Genomic DNA, 22259 nt, shown 5'->3' on the forward strand with positions numbered 1-22259 from the left:
ACTTGACCTCTAACTTTCGAATCGATACCTCTATCTCAACCCAGTTCCTGAAGCATACGATTTATGGTTATGATTTGCACCTAGTTCTTTGCAACTGAGGCTTCATGATCCTTCCTTTATTGTTTTGACCAGGCAAAATCTGATCCCATCTGTGTTCTAGGGCATCTGACTTTCACCTGCTACATCCCTGAGAGAACTCTGACCTAGAAGGACCCCACTCGAGTTGGGAAGGGAGAGGTCTCTGTAATACAAAAGGCTAAACGCTGGATTGTTACGTAACAAAATTACTGGAGATTTGGAACCTACAGTGGGTTTCTGGAGGCAACTAGAAGTTGCCTCCAATTAAGCTTTTCATGAAGACCAGTTCTGCTCAGACAACCTACTGCAAGCCATCCATCACGTATGGAGGGAAGCATGTGTTGTAGGGTGTAAGCAACAGTACAGACCTCCTAGTAAGTATGATTAACTTCCACCACAGCCTTCAGTTCAGAATGCTATGAGGCCTCGTTAATGAGGAATGTCTGGAGAAAATGCTTTTCCAAATCAGCAAAAAAGTCTGAATTTTAACATATTTTAAACAAAAGCACACTGTGACTTTTAAATCACATATGGTAATTCAGACAAGGTTAACAAGGTAACAACGTGGGTCTGAGGTCTCCACTTTTTTTTTTTAAACATCTTTATTGGAGTATAATTGCTTTACAATGGTGTGTTAGTTTCTGCTGTATAACAAAGTGAATCAGCTATACATATACATATAACCTCATATCCCCTCCCTCTTGCGTCTCCCTCCCACCCTCCCTATCCCACCCTTCTAGGGGGTCACAAAGCATGGAGCTGATCTCCCTGTGCTATGCGGCTGCTTCCCAGTAGCTATTGATTTTACCTTTGGTAGTGTATATATGTCCATGCCACTTGCTCACTTCGTCCCAGCTTCCCCTTCCCCCTCCCCGTGTCCTCAAGTCCATTCTCTATGTCTGTGTCTTTATTCCTGTCCTGCCCCTAGGTTCTTCAGAACCCTTTCTTGTGTGTGTTTTTTTTTTAGCTTCCATAGTGTCCACTCATCTTTAATCAATAAATTAGCATCATTTGTAATTACCATAGTCATTGTTTTAATGTAAATTGATGCTTTGGAATTGTTTGAAGGAGTCTGAAAATACTGCAATTTGTCCTCTTAAATTGCTTAAACATGACCCCAATCTCCTTATTTTCAGCAGCATCAGGAAATTTCTGAACAATGGCACAAAGACAAAACTTCAGACACTACCCTGACATGAATTTTCCAAATGTCCTAATTAGAAGATGTGACTTAATGAGGTTTCCTGTGAGTTAGAGATATAAAACCAGAAGGATGCATCTTACAGACACGAGCTTCAGTTTTCACATTGGCGTGCCCTGTATATACATGACTTAAAGAAGTACTTAACTTTGTCCTTCAAAATGTCACAATAGGCCTCGGGTCTGCCATGTTGCTGAAACCCAAGGATGCTGTTCGTGCAATAAGAACATGGCTCTAGAGTGACATGAGCTGCCTCATTTCAACTGATAAAGGCTTTTAGCAGGCTGATGACAATAGGATAGGAAATAGGGTTTTTTTTTTTTTTTTGCCACCAATAAACAAAGATTTATTTGGAAATTTCCAAACCTGCCAGAAGTGGCACTTGTCAAGCCCTAGGCCCACTCTCCTTCCCAAGCTCCAAAGGGGAACAACAGTCCTCGCCACCGCCACCGCTTCCCTGCCCTCCCCCTGCCCTCCCCCAGCACGCTCACCCATGCCTCAGGCCCCGCCAGAGAACTAGCGTGCCCTCCCTCTAGGAGGCGTTACCCCTGGGCCCAAGAGCTGGGGGTGGCAGCCCTCTGGCCTCTCAGGAGATGATGGCGGCCAGAGCCGCTTGCATAGACTGAGAAAAGAAAATAAGGAAGGAGATACCGAGTAGGGCTCCCTGAAAAACCCCAGCTTACTCCTGTACAAGAAACGTGGCTCCCGCATAGAAAAACCTGCTCCACGAATAGTGCAAATACCCAAAGGAAAGGGAAAAAAAACAGCAGCAAGGCTGGGCTGGTAGGAATGGCAAAGAACTTTGGTTTGGAAAGGCTACAGGAAGAGTGTGAGCTGTGCCCCTTTTCCTCGCCCAGCTGCCCAGAGCCGGCGCTGACACTCGCTCCAAGGGGGTCTGTAAACAAGCAAAGCCAGGGGCCTTTGTGATGTCAAAGCACAGCCTCCAGGTCCTACTCGGGCCTGCCTGCAGGGGGCAAAGGAGGCCTCTGCTGTGAATCCAATTAAAGCCAACGTGTAAGTAGTAAGGCTTTGGGGACTAAGCAACACGGAATCCTCTCACTACACTTATGAAACTAAAGCTGGGGAGCAGAAGGTGACAGGAGACACCGCTCACCCCCTCCTTGACCTACGTGTCTGTGCCCCAGAGGGTGGTCCCCTTCCAGGCTGAGGAGGGGGGTGCTCCAGGGCTGGGAAGAAAGGAAGGGATCCCCGAGCCTGCGGTCAGGTGGATTCCCGGCACCTGTTCCAGTGCCTGCCTTTGCTGCTGCACCTTGGCAAAGATGCACCTCCCCACTGCTTCCTGGGCCCAGGGCTGGTGGTAGAAAGCAGCTCGTCTCTCCTCCTCAGGATTCCCAATCACATCAGTGATGATCTTGGGAACGGAGCCATGCCTGGATGAAGTCCTGGGGGTCAGTGCTACAACTGAGCATGAGATCCCTCTGGGTCTTCAGCTGGTTGATGGACTCAGCGGTCTCATGGAGCTTGACATCAAGGGCGGCGATCTGCTGATGGGTGGTAGAGGCCGGACAATTGCTCATCTGGGCCTTGAGTGGGTCATCCACCTTCACATCCATGTCATAACAGCCTGTCTTCTTCTGGTCGTTAGGGTCCACGCTAATGACATGGTTGATGACAATGGGGTCTGGATGCTGCAACAACCCGGCCAGCTTCATGGGAATCTCAGAGAAACGGAGTCGGCCGCAGCTGAAGATCCGGCGGAAGTACCGGTTGCAGTTGACGTACTCCCGCTCGTGGCCGTCCTGCAGCTGCCTGTGTTTGAGCCTGCATGGTGGCAGCCCTCGTGTGTGTGTGCACCCCAGCAGCCTCGCCAGTCGGGGGTCTGACTCGTACTGGGGAGGCTGGTGATTCAGCATGAGCAGGCGGGTGCACCTGACGATGAGGTCTCGGGCCGTTTCACCCGGAGGCCACCTGTCTCCTGGGTGGTGGGCATCCGGTGCCACTCCAGCAGGTGGTTCAGGCCCGTACAGTTCCTTTGTCCAGCTCAATGACGAGGCTCTTAAAGACGGAAGGAAACTTCCTCTTCCGTTTCCTAGGATCACCCAACCGTTTTCCCTCTACTCGGAGTTCCCAGGAAGCCACCTGGTCCCCTGCGGGGTTTCCCCCCGGGGGTCCCTGCGGTTCCTGCACTACCACCCTCTGCCTTGCTGGGACTGAACGTACTAGAAATATCGATCCACGGCTTTCGTTTTTGCGTCAGAGGCTTTCTGACAGCCTCCTGGATCTCCATCCGCTTTCGAGCAACGGTCTGGTCCAGCTTCCGCTCAAAAGGCAAGAGATCCATGCACGCCTGAGGCTCTGGGACAAGCTCCCGAATTCGCCGAGGTAGAACTTTATCTGCCACCTTCCTCCTCTTTAACCCCTGGCGCTGGGCAGGCGTCGGGGGCTGGGCCGGGGGCACAAGCAGGCGTTTTTGGAATGGGTCCATCACGGTGGGTGGCAGGTCGAAGTGGAGCAGCTGTGCCAAATGGGGAGCCTGCAGGGGTTCCCACCTGCAAGCCAGCCATGGGCATCCGGCTCCCTGATGACCCGCCAGGCCTCTGGTAGTGTGTCGCAGGACCCCGGGCCCCCTGAGCGCCGGTCTGGGCAGCACGCCGGGTCCCGATGGCAGAGGCGGAGCTCCCAGGGCCGTGGCCAGACATTGCTCTGTCCCTGGAAATAGCTTTTATATTAGCCTATTCTGAGCTCGTATTAATTTTTATAGAACTAATGAATTATAAGAAGGAAAAGAAAAATGAACCCTTAACATCAGCGGAGGGAGGCGGAAGACTGGAGGGGTGAAGAGCTTTGGGGCTGAAATTCTGCCATTTCTCATTTGCTAGCTCTGTGATCTGGACCAGCTATTTCTTATCTCTAGGCCTTGGTTTCCCCTTCTGTAACACAAGGATAAGTAACACTTTTCTTGATATAAGAATAAATGAGGTAAAAATGCTCAGCTTGGCATCTGCTTCAAAGATGGTATTACTTTTACTACTGCTGGTACTAGTATTATGATTGTTCTCTCTATCGGGTCTATTGCCACTTCTCCCCTAACAAGTGAGGTTTTTAGCAAAAATAATGCTTCCAACGCTATGTGCAAAATCACAGCGCTGCTGGTGCTGATGGGTCAGGCGCCGCGCTAGGTGCTCTGGGTACGCTCACTTCTACCTCTCAGTGACCCAGTGCAGGAGTGCTGTTATTATTATTTTTTATCACCATTTATTATTTAATTTCATAATCCATATTAACTTCATCTTACCAATGAGGAAACTGATGGACACAGAAAGAAAAGTTAAATCCAAAACTGGAACCCAGGGAGTCTGAATCCTGAGTCCCCACATCCAGCCACTTCTCTGTCCTGCTTCCCACCTTGTTTCTACTTCTGATGATGCTGTTGCTGACGATCAGGCCTAGAGCTAGACCAGCTTTTACATTCAGGGCCATAGTACTCGGGATGTCTGAGCGGCTGTCCAGGAGTACACACGACACAGTAATTCCTTTCCCTATGATTATGAGCTTACTCAGGTTACAGAATCGTGTTACTCATTCTGAAAGTTTATAGGGGACAGAAGTTAAGAGCAAAAGGTGGCCTCTATTATTTGGGTTCTAAAGTCTGGGCCTTATCCAGACATTCCAACTCATTCCCACCTGGAAGATCGAGACCCTGATGTCTAGAGCACTGTTAGTGCCATCCGACCCATTTCTACAGTCATAGAAATTTCAACTTGGGGGACAGTGTGTAGTCTCCAGTCATCATTATTTAAATCACATTTTCTATATATTCACTTAGATATTTATCACCCACCCCTACTCCCGACCCCGACCTTGGTTTTCTTTTCCTCCTAGGAAATAGGCACACCTGTATGCAAGAAAACGCGCTAGTATAAGTAGACATCACACCTTCCACTGACTGGGAGGACCCTTGGCGGTCAACTGTCTTGACCTCCTCCTCATGTTGGGGAAGGAGGGTTAAGAATCGTTTCAAACGCTTGAAGCGCACGTCAGACCGCAGCACCCTTACCCGCGCGGTGAAGTCCACGGCTGCCGCTCGGTTTAACAGCAACGTGGCTACGTTGATATTTCCATAGTGAGCAGCTATGTGGAGCGGAGTGAAGCCACTCTGGAAAGAAAACAGAGCAGACGTTCAGCTGATTCCTGCCGGCCCCTTGCCCGACGTGTTAATACCATAACCCTGCCCAGATAAAAACGGGGAAGCAAAATACGCTGAGGTCCACATTCCATTCTGTACTAGGTTTCTTTCCATTAGTGCCAATTGCTCATAGGATTTCAAAGAGATGCCAAACTCACAGGCAGAGGAATAGCCAGGGAGGAACCCAGGGTGGAGACTGAGCCATTTTAGTAATCCAGGAACAGAACTACACAGAAGTCAATGTTTCCAAAAGTTAAACTAGGGATGACAAGAAATATCTTGACAGCTCAAAGAAAGTTCGATCAGTACCACTGTTTTATCGTTCATAGAATCGTCCATTGAAACTCTGTCAAAATTTAACTTGTTTTATATATTCAATGAACAAACGGTAAAAGCCAATTTTAAGGATGAAAGCAATTTGGGGGGAAGAGGTACCATTACACATCGGTCTTGAATCGTGGTGAATGCATTTCATGAAGAAATCGACAAGCTGGTCTCTTTAGTAGCAAATGCCTACTCGATAACACATTTTTCTGGATTATTCATACCGAGGTCATTTTACTTCCTTAAAAAAAGTGCTAAAACATGCAGCGATTCACTTAGTCCCCAAAGATTGAAACCTTATAGGAACTAGATGCATTTCTGAATTGTTAGTAAGCTTCTCAGCCATGCTAGCGATCTGACTGACTCTTGTCAAGGGTGGGTCATATGTGTGCCCTTCTGGGGTAACTTTCCTCTTGCTGACACCACTGAGGGTAAGTGTCATGCAGAACTCTAGAGAACCAATCCTAGATGAGTAGAATGACAGGGTTGTCTGCAGCTTTAGGTACAGCTGATAAGTTTCTCAAGTGCCAAAACGCTTCGTGTCACAGAACGCTATTGAAATACCCTTAAGTTTCAAGGCTTCCTCATACTTCCTTTCAAACACCAGGTTCAGCTGCAGAAAGCCCTGGTAATCAAACTACTATCTTCTCTGGTACATGCTACTTTGAGGGCGGGGGTATAAAGCAGGTATCTAGCCTACAGAAGGCAATGCAAAGAAGAAGGGAAAGAAATGAGGTAGCAGCTCTAAGAAATGGGAAAATGATGATGCAGATATAGATCATATGTACACGTATATATATGTATATATACCTCTGTTGTTCTATTCACCACCAGCTAGGTTAACACATTTGGAAGCAAGGAGGAGGAAAAAATGAACGGTTAGTTTGCTGTCGGTGATAATGGATGGCAGAAAGCTCATGACAGCTAAGTGACGAGGGTGAAAGCTCTGATGGAAGCACGACAGGCACAGAAAGAAAGCTAGACTGAATGAAGGGCCATGTGACGGCCTATTCCAAATGCCACATTTCCTCCACCGAGACTTGCAAGTGTCCAGACAATGGGAGTTGTTGGCTGGGACCCTGGCTGCTGGCATGGTTTCCACAGCTGATCAATACTCAGTGCATTGCCTACCGTCTGAGATAGCAACCAAAGGTTGACTTTGTGCACACCGTGGCTAGCATTTTGTAATTTTTCACCTTGATGTTTGAGCTGACGTGTTAACGACATTAAAAATACATGTTCAAAGGAAGGACACTGTTGGGTACGTATCGACTGATTTCTTTTGAGGTGGCCTCCATGTTAGCACACATAGGGCAGCACCCACAGTTCCCTCCCGGCTTTAGATGCCAAGGGCAGGGGATGTGCCTTCGGCTGGATGACTTGGGCGCTTGATTTTATTCCTTTCAGTGCAGTTAAGTGTTTGGCATAAGCTCCAAAGGGAGCCCAGGCATTCTTCACATTTGGGTGCCTAACACAGGATGCTGCACGAGGGGCGCGTTTCCCAGGTCCTCACCTTCGACTCTACATCTGCATTGTTGTCATTCTGCAGCAGCAGGGCGGCAGCTTTCGTGTCATCTTTCCTGGCAGCGATGTGAAGAGCTGGAAGACGCACTTTTCCTTTCGTGTCGTTTTCTAGCAGGAGTGACACTACTTGATCGTGACCTTGTTGCAAAGCTACTGCCAACGGTGTGAAGCCATCCTGCGAACAGATGGATGGGTCAAGACCGGTCCCTATGGATATTTTCTTCTTCATTAACAAATAAGAAGGTGACCGAGTGACCAAATGTCAATTTTTGTTCGGGGTTATTAAAGCTGACGTACTCAAGTAGACATATGTGGAAAGAAATTTAAAACTACACATATACCAAAGCAGGAAATAATTTAAAAATCTGTAATAAGTTTATGGGTTTCTTTCTGTGGAAAAAGTGGGTAAATTTTGAAAGTCCTACCTAAACAAGAAAAAGATGGCAGAATTTCAGTATCCATAAAATAATCTCAGTGAAAACAATTACCTCTCGGGTTAAATCCAGGCAAATTTTTCAAAGGAGTTCATTTAAATAAGCTGTAAACATTTCCACTGATAATTTAAAACTGTTTTATCCAGTACCTTGTTGCCTAGCATATCCTGTCTGCTTCATCACTGTATCTTGTTGCCTAGCGTATATCTGGTGCTCAATTAGTATATGTGAATTAATGAACTATACTCACTGCTGTTTTAAGAAAGATATACATGAAAGACTCGTGGTTTCTCTGACCAATGAAAGAAGGGATCATACAAAATGTGACTAAAGGCAATTCAGACATACACACACATCTATACATCGAGTCTTCCCACCGTATGGCCCCGGGACTTGACAAAGAGAAGACAGCTACAGATTTCACTGTGGTTAGTTAATTTGTGGATGGTCTGCTGACTGTAGAACACATAGTACGGAGCAGAACATCCCAGGACTGGCTCCCAAATTCTAATTCTGCAATGCTTTCATTATCACACACTCAAAAGAACATTTCAAAATTATTTTTACTAGACAATTGGCAAGTAAGTTACTTATTATTTTATTCGGGTCATGATATTTTATATCTGTAGTCCCTGTGGCACATATCGAGGGCGGCTCTGATGGAGGAGTGCTTATAAGGGAGAAAGGAAAATCAGAGTTACTTGCATACTCATGTCTTGTCGGTTTTCCTAAAAGACCACTTTCACCATTGTATTCCTTGCTGGAAAACACCTACCACTCCTACCACTCATTTGGCTGAATGCAAATCAGCATATTTATATTCAAGGATGTGTAAAATATTGGCCCCAGGCGCCTAAGTGACAGTATTGCCCAGGCTCTTCTCGTACAAATCATCTCCATTCTCCTTACTAACTGTGGACGTGCGGACCATCTCCACCCTGGTTTCTAATCTCAGGCTATTTGCTGCACCCTGAAATGTCCTCCTTGTTCTACATACACAAATTCTATCTATGCTCCAAGCCTCAAGATCTGGCTGAAGTTCCACTTGCCGCTTTCAACTTTTCCAAGAAGACCCAAATAAGGAAGAGGATGAGCATTGACGCAGCCGGAAGGACATTCCCTGCAACCATATGTAAGATAATGGAGAAAGGCTGCATACAACCTGGACGTCATCAAAATGATATCACAGGTTACACCGAGGGACATAAAGTTTAGAGTGTAATTTAATGTTATGGGAAAAGGAATCTACATAACCATGTAAATATATGATCTCATTTTCATTAAGATAAATGTGTGCCTTGTGAACATGGACAAAAAATCTGGATGAATAAACAGAATGTTATCTCTAGGGAAAATTAACCATGGCTTTTTCTTCTTTTTGCTTTTTATTGTACTTTCTCATTTATTTAATATATTACTTTTGAAAAAAAAGAGAAAAATACATTTAAAAAAATGGAATGGTGAAAGGAAACTTGTGTATTAAGAGTTAACGTTGCATCTCACTTTTAAAACCTGAGCAAAACCTAAGGGGTAAAAATGACAGCTCACTTCTGTTCTGCAGCAAAATGAAATGGCTACATTTCCACTGATGGGAATTTTTCAATCCACAGGGCCTATACATAAAGGAAACTACCTTGCACCCGAAAATCAACTGCAGCTGAGACATTAGCACTGACAAGAATGTGCTTCCTGCACAAACCAATTAAAGACACAAAGTACCAGCCCTAAGGTGTTAACAGCTAAAATTAGCAGCTCTAGATTTTGTTTCCAAACCAAGTTTAAACGATTTGGTTTGCTCTGTACAGTTATTCTTAAGAGAAAAATACAAGCCGAAAGGAAACGTGATAGGAGCTCCTTGAGAAACTTCACTGCCTTGTGGACTGTCTGGCACATAATAGGAGCTTAATAATTACTTGTGCCATATAAGTGAACAAATAAATTTACCTCATGCTTCAAAATTTTGATTAGCGAAAGAAGGAAGATATCCATGGAAAAGAAGGAAGATATCCATGGAAAAGATATAAATGTAGTACACAGTAATACAGGAAAGGTTTCGAAAACCACAACCATGCCAAAGACTCGATACATATACACAAGGTACGTATGGAAGAAAAAATGTATTGATGGACCTTGGCAATATCACATCATATAATAAATTAAAAATCCGATTAAAATGTTTCTATCTAAGGAATTCTTTCATTGCCCACCACTGTTCATTCTGTAAATACAGACTTCTGTATAAATGATACCAATATCATTGCAGTTAGAACATTGTGTGAATGAAACATCTTATTTCTTGCTGCTCTTTTTAGCCTCTAGTAATAATAATCCAAAAGAAGAGATAAAAATTCAGTCAAAGCTTCAAATAGCTCTAGATAATCAATAGATGTTGTTTATATAGTGATGTACTAGCACCCTCATGAAGACATGGATGTGATTTGTTCTTAGAACATTCATTCATTCATTTATTTTTTAAAGCTACCAAACCCCCCCAAAACCTCTTGAAATTAATATAAAGGAGTAAAAGAAATCTATCTATCTGCATTATCTCTTTATCTATCTATCTACATATCTCTATCTACATATTTATCTATATATCTATCATCTACATATCTATCTACATATATATCATCTACATATCTACCTACCTATGTACATATATACCTATCTACATATCTCTATCTATATATCTATCATCTACATATCTATCTATCTACATGTCATCTACATATCTATCTACATTATCTATCTATCTATCTATCTATCTACCTACCTACCTACCTACCTACCTATCTTCTTGCTAAAAGACTGAATTAGTTGTTTAAGGATCTCATATTTCTTTTTACTTGGTTGTAGTGCCTCTTTTGGGGCCTTGAAAGCTTAAAAAAAATTGGAGAACTCAGTGAGTTACTGATAATTAGCTGACAAGTTAACTCTAATCTATTAGCAGTTAATTGGGTTTATATTCGCTTCTAAAGCAGAGATCCTTGATGCTCTGTCCATCGCAGCCTGAAAAAGAATACTACCTGTCCTTCACAGACGAAAACAGTACTAAGGAATTGCTGTCATAAGGACATTTATATTATTTCGTATTTCCATCCAAAAATGCGAATGGGTTTCCTCTTCTACAACGACCTCTGCTGCCCATTCTCCCTGCAAAGCATGATGAGACCTGCGCTTCTTCGTCCTTGAGGGACTCACTCAGGCTACTTCCTCCCAGTGTGAGGATGGGCCCTGCTCGACGTCTACAAATGTTGGTTCCTTTGTTATTTCTTACCGAGCTCTAAGGATATTATTGTTTAAAAATACATTCTCAAGATAAAAATCACCAAGAGAACTGAAGGGTATGAAGTGAAAAGTAAGCCTCCCTCAATTTTCAGAATAAACCATTGGTAACAATACACTACGGACATTTTCCTGTATCAGTACATAGAGTCCTGTCTCCTTGCTAATAGTGCAGAAGAGCATTTTACTGTCTAAGTAGAGCCGTATTTATCCAATGACTTCCCCATTTGTCCTTCCTAGTTTTTTAAAAATTGTCATTAGTAATCATATTGTTGGGCTTCTTATATAATAACTTTTTTTGCATTATCTTCTAATATATGTGACAGAAATTCTTTGAAGTGGAATTGCTACGTAAGAAGGTGTATAAATACTAATTTTGATAGTTACTGCTTCTGCAAAAGTGTTGCAACCAATTGTCAACTTCACCAATTTTTTCTACCCCTTGAATTTCTTCCTCATCCCATGGGCAAAAGACTGGATCTCATTCTTTATCTGATTAATAAATTAATACTTCTTTGACTATGAGGGAGGGTGAGGTATTTTAAACATTTATAGTCATTTGTATTTCTTTTTGTGTGAACTGCCTCTTCATTTACTTAGTGGTTTCCCCTGAAGGCATAATCTCAAAAAAACGGTGAGGTTATATGCAATCTCTGTATTGTCATCTTTCTTGTGCCATTCAGGAAATACTTCAGAATGAAAGTCAGAGGAGTGGTATTATGACAAGGATAACCCTACATCGGTTCTAATTCATTGTTTTGTTAAAAATAAAGAATACCCAAACGTTGGTCCTTTATTATTAGCAATAGATTTCTAGTGATACACTTTACAAGGGATTACAATCTTCCATCCAGATTAGTTTAAAAAATAAACCGTATTACCTAAAACAGTACCAGTGACTTAAATAACTTTTTATTTTTAAATAACTCCTCTATTCCTGACTGCAAACTTTTTTTTTAAATACCACTTTTATCTAGTATTTAAAAATGTGTACTAGTTTTGTTTAGAAGTGTGAGTTTAATTAGTTTACTTTAGAAATATATAAATCCAATCATTATAATTATGCTAGCTTAAATTTGGAAAAAACCAGATTTAAAACTTATGTTTTATCACAAAAATATTTCAAAACAGTGGCTGCTTTTGAGGGAAAACTGTTAAGAAGCAGATAAGTGTTCTCAAGCACATATGTAAATAGTAAATAAACAGCTCAGTTATAGGGTAGAGCCAGGCATTTAAGAGCAGAGAGGTTATCTCTGCAATGGAAGATTCTTGAAAGACTAGGAATAGAGTTTTCTAATATATTTCATAAAACCTTGCGAGCCCACACGTTAATATACAACTGCAATGACATACCAGTGAGACAAATTCTCAATTTATAGCTTCAGGTTGATAAAATGCCCTACAAACACGTGAACTTACCCATGGAAAGAACCAAAGTGTCTTACCTCCGTGGCCAGGCTCTGGCTTGCACCATTGTCAAGGAGAAACTTGACAACTTCCAGGTGGTTCTCCTGGGCCGCCATATACAATGGTGTGAAACCATTCTGCAAAATAAGAATTAAAATGTTTGTGGCTTTTTAAAGCAAATCTATCTTTCCACTGTACTGATGATATTATATATTCCAGGAAATCTCACACGTAATAATTTTAATAATACTTTAATATATTCATATTTATTAGAACACCTAAGCACCATGATTTAAGCAGAATGTAGAATTCACAATTATACTTCCTAATTCATAGTTTGAGTGTGGTTCATTGCTACTTGTCTAAGTATAATTCATACCAATATATCCACTTTAGATAAATATGTACCTTCATTTAACCATCAACTACTTACTGAGTGTTTACCATGAGTAAAGGATTTTACTAGACGCCATGAGAATATGCATAAAAATACATTTGGTCATCGTCCCAATGAATCTTTTTTTATCCCAAGCGATAATTATGTATCTTAAATAAAATATGTAATACTTTTACATAAAATTAAACACCTGAAATAGCTCCTACTTTGGAAAGAATTTATATTAATTTCCTACAGCTTCAAACTTACCACAGACGGGGTGACTTAGAACAAAGGAAAGAACAGCAATTGGAAAAGGGTATATCTTCAACTTTAAAGTCGAATTCTATTAGTAGTCTACTCTTTGTAAGTATCCTTCCTTGCACTTTTTGCAAAGACGTGCTCAGAATACATACACACACATTCATACATTATATATTCTATTGTGCATCTTTGACTGAAATGTGCCCAACTGCCAAGGAACTTGGAAGCAAATGAATACATCCATCTTAAGCTTCTTAGTACAAATACGTTGCATGTATGTTTGTTCTCTAAAACAATGTATTTCACATCTATGAAATACTGTAATATTTTAAAAAACTTATTGTAAGATATATACACCAAAACAGGTATTTTTCAAACTATAATAAATTCTCTTTGAATACGATTTTCAGAATTCAGTCCTATCTAACTGAATGATCTGGAAATTTTGTTGTTTACATTATGCAATCTCAAAGAATAAATGTAAATACATTCTAAATTAAATGTTACCAAACATTACTCAAAACTTTGTGATTCAAAAGGTTTAGGTTAATTACTATAAGTATTAATTACTATATGATGAAGAACATAATTCAGCCTCTGGTAACCTCACTTTTTTGGCTTCTACCTCAGAATTAGGAAGTAAGTTAAAAATATTCTTGATAAAAGTATTATCACGTAACAAATCTACCATAGCATATATACTTTATTCATCAGAGAGTTCCTCTATTCTACTTATTCTATTTTACACATAAATGTAATAAACTAGGTTATTTGGTTGCCAAGCTCAAGATTAGAGACACCAAATTAGAGGCAGTGGAATATGACACAGTAGTCAAGCTTCTTCCTTTTAAATTATTTACCTAGTAACATCACTAAGTTCACTGCTGCTTTGTTCTGTTATGAAAGATTTTATCAATTTTAAACACGAAACCTGGAAAAACTGCAACCCAGTGTGTGTGTGTGTGTGTGTGTGTGTGTGTGTGTGTGTGTGTGTGTGTCTGCGTGGGTTTCATCTCTGTCACTCTTCCCAGAGCTATGAAAGAACCTGGAAGCTGTTTAGGATACCCTTTATCATACTGCTATTTTCTCATTTTCTTATCTGACCAAAATGAAAGATTGTTTAATCCTTGGCTGATTTAAATATCTCTTAACCAAAAAAAAGGAAAAATATTAAAACTATTAAAAAGAAAAGAAAGGTGAAAACCAGCGTGGATTTTTATCACTTTATGAACTGAGTATATATCTTTCCACATCACCCAAAATTTCCAGATGGAAGATTCAGATTTTAGGAGTAAAGTTCTTAAGGAAAAATTCCAAAATGGATGTCATTCTCTCGGACATAAATATCAAGTAGATAATATATGTCAGTGAATCCTCGACTTCAGGGCAGAGGTCTGCTGTAGTTCAAGTTACCTAAGAAACGCTGGTTCACCTACAAATGCCTGGTTTCTAGCCCAGTGTACCTGCCCTGTTCTGGAGGAAACCTGCCAGAACCAAGCAAACATTTCATGACCCCTGAAGGAAACCCCAAACTAGGCACTGAGGTTTAGGAGATGCTGTTCTTACAGACCTAGAGCTTCCAAAGAGTGGTTCTTAAGAAATACAACTTTTAGATCACTCCGTGCGCCCTTTCCACAATGGCAGAGAGTGAAATGTGTACAACTGGAATTTCTCAGAAATAATACGTAGACACGGGTCACAGCAAGATGGGGCTCTGTAGTGAATAGTTCCCACAACAGTTTTTCTTCTTGTTTTTTGAGTGCTTGCCATTGTACCGCTATTACCCGAAAGCTGGTCATTTTCTGAATGGTCACATTCTTTCATATTGTTTCATTTTTATATATTTTTATGGATATATAATTCACACACCCAAACACTCTTTCAAAGTGTAAAATTTAGTGTTTTTTTAAGTCTGTTCACAAAGTTGGGCAACCATCCCCACCATCTAACTCCAGAACATTCCATCACCTCATAAAGGAACCCTGGACCATTAGTATTCATTCCTCATTTGCCCCTCCTCATGTCCTCTGGCAACCACTCATCTGCCTTCCATCTCGATGGATTGGTCTGTAGTAAAAATTTCATGTAAATGGAATCATCCAGTATATGGCTTTGAACGGTCTCATTCTACTTCTGCTGACCATACTGACAAAATGGTTTTGGTGAGGCCTCCATAATGGAAATTTCAATTTTACACTGGGTATTTGAGTGTGTGTGTGTGTGTGTGTGTGTTTATTTTGGTCCCTTCCTCTGGCAGTACTGTTTCTGTTTTCTTTAGAGGAACTACATCTTCACGGATGTGTAGGTAGGACTTGTCTTGGTTGGACTTTGAAGTAAACTGGCCTGCCCTTCTTCAACCACAGGGTGGACGCACGTGCGGCACGGCTCTGCTTGCTCTTCCACGTCTATTCTATGTCCTTCTCAATTCTCTTTTCTACCAAATCTCCCCTCCCCACCCTCGAATGGCCTGTAGGGACTGTATCAAAGGGCAACCTTACCCTTTAGCTTCTGATGAGGTTCTCTCACTCCGACTACCTAGTTTCCAAAGCTTTCTGAAAGCTTCTTTAGCCTTCTATTCTATGGGTTCCTCATACAATTCCAAATTGCTGAAGTTATTTGGATTAAAGCAATAGAAACTAACACGAATTAATACAAATTTTGTTTACTGGGAAAGGATCAACAAGGCGTGAGAACACATACACACTAGTTATGGTTCTAGGAAGATAATTATAAGCATCTTTTTGAAAGAGTGAATAAAAATATTACCATTACTCTCTAGTACAAAGAGGGTTCAGGCACAAGTAATCCAGTGTGGATGACCTAGAGCTGTAATGATTTTTCATGAAATAGTACCTGGATTGGGAAGATGGTAATATTTCAGAAAGAATGTTATTTTTCTCCTAAGAGAAAAAAGTACATCACTGGTTTTATATTAATTTCCTAACTTAGGAAATTTCCAAAACAAAGAGCTGACCAAAAAGGAACATATGGGTGGCCCAATTTACATTTGCTTTTCTGTAGCAACAATACACTGAATTCTCAAAAGGCTCAAGACTGAGTATGCTTTTTGATGTCTGATTTTATCCAATATCTTCAGTACCTTCTGCTCTGATTATACTGTTATTGTAAGTATTGTAAGTATTGTGGAGTTATCATAAGTATGCAAAGTTGCAGACTTATAGTTTTATAGACCATACTGAGGCATGCTACCTAATACCCACTAAAATAAAACAAAACAAAATAAAATAAAAATGAAATGAAACAATATAAATAAGGGCTTAAATTTCATCCATGCAATTTTATCCATCCTAGTTTCCTCCAACCAAGCCTTTGTATATCATAAAGTGCTGTTATTAATTAAAATGTCAAGGGCATGGTGATACATTTGTACTGATTTACATATGGTACTAATGTTTGTGAAGGTTGTTTACATCAGAGGTGTGCTATTAGTTTAAAGGTCAGAAAGGCTCTATCTGGACCACACCCATTGTCTGACTTCATCAGGACCTGACCGCCCCCCACCCATAGGAAACATTAAAAAACCCAGAAAGGGGCTTCCCTGGTGGTGCAGTGGTTGAGAGTCCGCCTGCCGATGCAGGGGACACGGGTTCGTGTCCCGGTCCGGGAGGATCCCACATGCCGTGGAGCGGCTAGGGCTGTGAGCCATGGCCGCTGAGCCTGCGCGTCGGGCCCCTGTGCTCCGCAAAGGGAGAGGCCACAACAGTGAGAGGCCCGCGTACCGCAAAAAAAAAAAAAAAACAAAAAAACCCCAGAAAGACAAAGGAAGCATTGGTTTAATTAAAGGGTCTTGTCTTTGTAAAACCACTGTGAAAACCTGTCAATTTAGAATACTTTGGTAGTTAAAATATCATATGAAATAGACTTTGCTTCTTCATAAACATAGTTGGTACCTTATATTATGGAATAAAGACAGAGAAGGAGAAAAGCGTAAGGGATGTCATTTGACATGGCAGTTTGAGATTTTTCAAGAGCAAACACTGTTAATCATTGTTGTCCTTCGTATAAAGTATTAAGAACTTAGTAGAGTTAAGAAGTTAGGAATCGTAGTAGAGTTCTTTAAAATCACAATTTAGTTATCTAACCCAATTTCTTTCTTAGGGTAGGCCTAAATGATTCCTGGAATGTTAAGTAATATAAGAAAGAGTTACCTAACTTATTAAGACCTAAGATCAAGGCAATGACAAAAATTATTACGAGAATATCCACAAATTCCTAGTGTATAGAGCCTCAGTTCATCAGAACTTGATACTGTCCCATGCCATTTTTATTTTCAAGGAGAAGTTTTATATTTAAGGAAGGTGACGGGCTCTCTTTATGCTGTTTCTTGTTGGCTATTAAATATTGTCTATAGGGTAAAATTTCACTTAAATAGGGATACACTTTCTTGAATAATAATATTCCTGGGATGTCTTATGTTCTGCCAGCAAATGGAACTTCACGGCATTTCATGGCATTCTTGCTTGCTGTTCTTTAAAGTTCCTTTTGAAAAGTTGCTACCAGGAATTATCTTTGAAACTCCATTCTGCTGCATGGTGATCTCATTACTTATTCTGTCCACAGAACGATGCAGTTCAGAAAGCTTCTGGGGGCAGATGTCCAGAGGAAAGGGGGGCAGGTTTTCTGTCAAGTGGGTGGCTGGGTATTCCAAGCACAGCTGCAAGGAACAGAGAATTTCACAGCCCACGTTCTCCTTCCACACTTCATCATCAGGAGAGGATGTGTATACATTGAAATCAAATATGGTTAGGATTTTATTTCGACTACAGCTTCTCCCAGACATTTCAGAGAAGGTTTAAAACCACGCTTCCTCTGAACATTAGTCATGAATGTGCATAATGTTTAAAAGAAGGGAAGGTTAATTTTTCCCTCCCTTGGGGGGAAAATAGGAAAATGAAAATGGACTAAAGAGTTTTCCCACTATCTCAGAGCTTAACACTAGCTATTTTCTAAGTAAAAAATTACAGGGGCATTTAAAAATAATTGGTTGAGGGCTTCCCTGGTGGTGCAGTGGTTGAGAGTCCGCCTGCCGATGCAGGGGATACGGGTTCGTGCCCCGGTCAAGGAAGATCCCACATGTCGCGGAGCGGCTAGGCCGGTGAGCCATGGCCGCTGAGCCTTGCGCGTCCGGAGCCTGTGCTCCGCAACGGGAGAGGCCACAACAGTGAGAGGCCCGCGTACCGCAAAAAAAAAAAAATAAATAAAAAAAAAATAAAAAATAAAAATAATTGGTTGAAAACCACAGTGCTTCTCTTGTGGTCAGCTGGGCTGTATTTCTCTTCAAGTACCATACTTGTCAATATTCAACTTTATATCACTCCTTTCTGGAAAAGCTTTATTACTGTAAGTGAGCTATCAAAGGGAATCAGCACAGGTGGCATAGACCATGTAACAAATGTCCAACCATAGGGAACTAGAGGTTAGACCAATTATACAAGAAATCATGTGGTTGGAAGTACAGTGCCGTTTCTTTTCCACGACACTGTTATTCAATGGCATCAGAGCTTTCATCGCTACAGTGGGAGTAACAAGGGAGAGAATCACTACAATTCTGTGGACCCATAAAATATAAGAGGCTCCTGTTACCCAAACATAATCAGTACTGGAAAAGACTGAGGAAATCAAGTGCATTTAAAGTGGAGATCAAAAGGCCGCAGTAAATAATGAAAAAAGTTAGATTGAGACCTCATCTTGAAAGAGAAAAACAGACTTTGTAAAAACGACTTTATATGATTTAACAAAAGGTAGGTTACAACTGCATTCATGTACAGGTTCTCAGAGTGAATGAAGACTAAACCAACTATGATGTTGGGGGAAAAAATGTATGATGTTCTTGCAACAAAATTATATGTCGGCTTGACATCCTTCACTTTTTATTTTCAGAGCATAAGCAAAAAGATAGTCCTTTTGCAAAAACTACTTGGGAAACAAAGCCCTCACCTAATTTTTTTTCTTCATTTAATCTTTTGATTTTCAAATCATTCGAGTTTGGAACACTGTCAGGAAATCATCCAAATTCTTCACACAGTGAATTCTTCTTCTGGGCAGCTACTGCCAGAAAGTCACGACACCACAGCAGTCCTCCAGCATCACTCTCCCTGACTTCATGAAATCCTACATCTTTTGCAAAACTTGCAGCTTTGTTCTACAGTCAATTGGTTCAAAATCTAATACCCTGGGGTAGATACTGACGAACCAGGATAGATGTCAGCCTTCAGCTGGAAGGAATGTTTGAGTAGGGACCAGTTTTAACAATGGTCAGGTCCTTAGAGATGATCACACTAAGTGAAGTAAGTCAGAAAGAGAGAGACAAACACCATATGATGTCACTTATATGCGGAATCTAAAATACGACACAAATGAACCTGAGTCTGTTTCGTAGATAGGTTCATTTGTGTCGTATTTTAGATTCCGCATATAAGTGACATCATATGGTGTCTGTCTCTCTCTTTCTGACTTACTTCACTTAGTGTGATCAATACTCTTGATAAACCATAATGGAAAAGAATGTGTATATATATATATATATATATATAAAACTGAATCACTTTGCTGCACAGCAGATATTAAAACACTGTAAATAAACTATACTTCAAAAAAATGGTCAGGTCCTAAGTGGATATTTGTATGTTATGATGGTGTTTGCTCTTCTACACAAGCTCACATCTGTGGGGACATGAATAGTAATGAATAATTTGGATAATAAGGACCTATATTTTTAGAACAATAAAGTGAACTTAATTTTTTTATACTCAAAGTCTGCCAAGTGATAATCTATTGGTATTTTCCTTAGAACTTCATAGAAGATTCTGAGAGCTTGTAGGAGGATCTTCTGGATGAATTATCAGTGTATATTCATTACTAACAATCTGGAAATTTTAAACTTTGGGGATTTTAAAGTTTCTTCTGCTTGTTTTTTTCTTTTTAATCTGTTTCAGGGAACAACGATGATGCCTGAGTTAGTAAACAGGAATTAACTAGTGTCTTCCCTTTTTTAACTAGATAAAGCACCGATATATTCTGAACTTCTAAGGGTATTTCCTCTTTTATAGGCCTCCTCATTTCCTTTGTCTGTGAGTAAATACTGAGACTGGATCTGAGCTAACATCATAAAACAGAATAAGTCTCTACATTACAGAGGTCCTCTAATCATTTGTGTCTATGACTACTAGCCATACATACCAGTTCTCTACATCTCACACGAAGAGTACTGCAAATGACAATATATATGAAATTGAATAATCCAGAATAATTTGGTTCTTCATGGGATATAGCTCTTAAGTATTATATTCTTAGAAGATACATGAACCAAGCAAGCACCTGACCCAGAACATTGTTTGTGAATCATTATAACAACATTTCTTGGGAGTACAGCCGTAGGCTTACCTGGGATTGGGCATTGACATTGGCTCCATTTGTAACCAAGACCTTCACCACCTCTGCTTGCCCTGCCAAAGATGCTATATGCAACGCTGTGTTTCCTTTCTGTAAAACAAAAGGCAAGATACATGAGCTCACCCATCTTTCTCTCTACTTTCAGCATTTTACAAAATATCAAATCCCTCTGTAAGTTCCCCAAAGAGAACAAGGTTGACAGGTATCTCATGAGAAGCGTGCCCCAATTCTTAGCGAGGGCTGAATTCTCACTGAATTGGGCAATTGATATAAAAAGCACAAAATGTGTCATACTGACCTTTGTAGCTGCATCCACGTTGGCTTCTCTCTGTAGCAGCTCAGAAACAACTTCTACATGGCCTTCTTTGGAAGCAAGATGGAGAGCATTCAACCCATTCTGAAGTGAAGGGAAAGCTTTACTCAGCAGGTTGAAAACAGAAGACTGAACAGTCAACCAAGAACTCTGAAGGGCTCCCACCAACAACCACTTGTATGTGTTTAGTGTAGGAACTTGAATTAGGAATAAAAGTACTCATGGCAATTAGATAGGTTGTTCTGATGTCATTACGTACTAAATTTTAGGAATTAGTTACTAAAGGATACGTATCTACATTTCTGAATGCTTCTCTAACAAAGCAGAGAATAACTTGATAATTCAAGCTGCAGACATTTAATAGAAAACACTGACAAAAAAGAGAAAGTCTTGGTAATATCTAACGAAAGATTTAAGGAGTTTGAAGTCTGGATTTTTAAAATTTTATCTAAAAACTTAAATAACCATTGTAAAGCAATTATACTCCAATAAAGATGTTAAAAAATAAAAAATAAAATAAATAAATAAATAAAATAAAAACTTAAATAACAACAACAATCACCACAACTAACCTGATTGCAAATGTTGATGTCGACTCCATTTTTTATGTAGTCAAGGGCCTTTTCTAAGTGTCCGGCTCGAGCTGCTCTTAAGTAACTTGCATTGGCATCCGACTGAATAAAAAAGAAAAAACATGTTGATGAAAAAAGGAAACTAATATGCATGTTGCTAACTACCCAGAATTATTGTCCAAACTAAAAAGAAAGTAAAACTGAGATTTTTTTCAATTGAACTATTTTATTTCTAACGTGAAAACACTAATAAAAGGTCTTCATAAAGTCACCAGGAAAAGTACAAATTCTTCCAAAGTTAGTTTCAAGTGTACAAAGTTACCCCTTCTGTGATGTCATAACTGATTCTGAACCGAAAGAGAAAATTTCCATGATGTGTAGGTACGTTAAATCAACATACAATTTCATGAAAGTTAAGAAAAATCCTGTGACTTTCTGGTAGTTACATTATTATAAACCTCACTGTTCTCTTTAATCAGAAATTTAATTATACAGATGTTGAACTATAAGGCTACACCTGAAACTCATATAATTAAAAAAAAAGAAATTTAACATCTACTCCATTCTTTTGTACCTCTCCAACTTTTCAATTAATAGCTTCACGAATACATTTAATGTCACACTAGTTTAACAGGAATTTGTGGGTAATGATGCTCTCTTGAATTTTCCTGCAGGACATTGCCATGCGTTGGAACACAGGCTATCTGAAAAGCATTCATTTATAAATGTCTACACAGTTTGTGAAGCATACTTTCCATATATTTTCAAGCTAGCTAAATCTATAGCGTGCAGAAAACTTTATCAGAAGCAGTAGCAGGTTCAAACAAAGAAATATATACACATTTTTAAAACAACAAAAGCCAAGTCTGTAATTCATTCACTGAAAGCATACAACTCTGAACTACTGCTAAACTCTGTTAC

General features: G+C 40.3%; 1 protein-coding gene and 1 pseudogene across 19 annotated transcripts in view; both read right to left on the bottom strand.

Annotated features, from left to right (window-relative positions):
• ANK3 (ankyrin 3) overlaps positions 1-22259 on the bottom strand; it is a 681638-nt gene that overhangs the window by 203161 nt on the left and 456218 nt on the right. For all 19 annotated transcript variants that reach the window (XM_027091793.1, XM_027091782.1, XM_027091795.1 and 16 more), the window contains 6 exons: positions 21339-21440; positions 20752-20850; positions 20445-20543; positions 12439-12537; positions 7264-7449; positions 5298-5396 (listed from right to left, as the gene is read on the bottom strand). In XM_027091793.1, the coding sequence (XP_026947594.1) occupies positions 5298-5396; positions 7264-7449; positions 12439-12537; positions 20445-20543; positions 20752-20850; positions 21339-21440 (684 nt within the window). The remainder of the gene's footprint in view (positions 1-5297; positions 5397-7263; positions 7450-12438; positions 12538-20444; positions 20544-20751; positions 20851-21338; positions 21441-22259) is intronic.
• LOC113612162 (SWI/SNF-related matrix-associated actin-dependent regulator of chromatin subfamily D member 2-like) lies at positions 963-4720 on the bottom strand (annotated as a pseudogene).

The sequence above is a fragment of the Aethalodelphis obliquidens genome, unplaced genomic scaffold (genome assembly GCF_003676395.1).
Source record: "Aethalodelphis obliquidens isolate GAN/ISIS:26980383/991018 unplaced genomic scaffold, ASM367639v1 scaffold73, whole genome shotgun sequence".
Classification (NCBI taxonomy): Eukaryota; Metazoa; Chordata; class Mammalia; order Artiodactyla; family Delphinidae; genus Aethalodelphis; species Aethalodelphis obliquidens.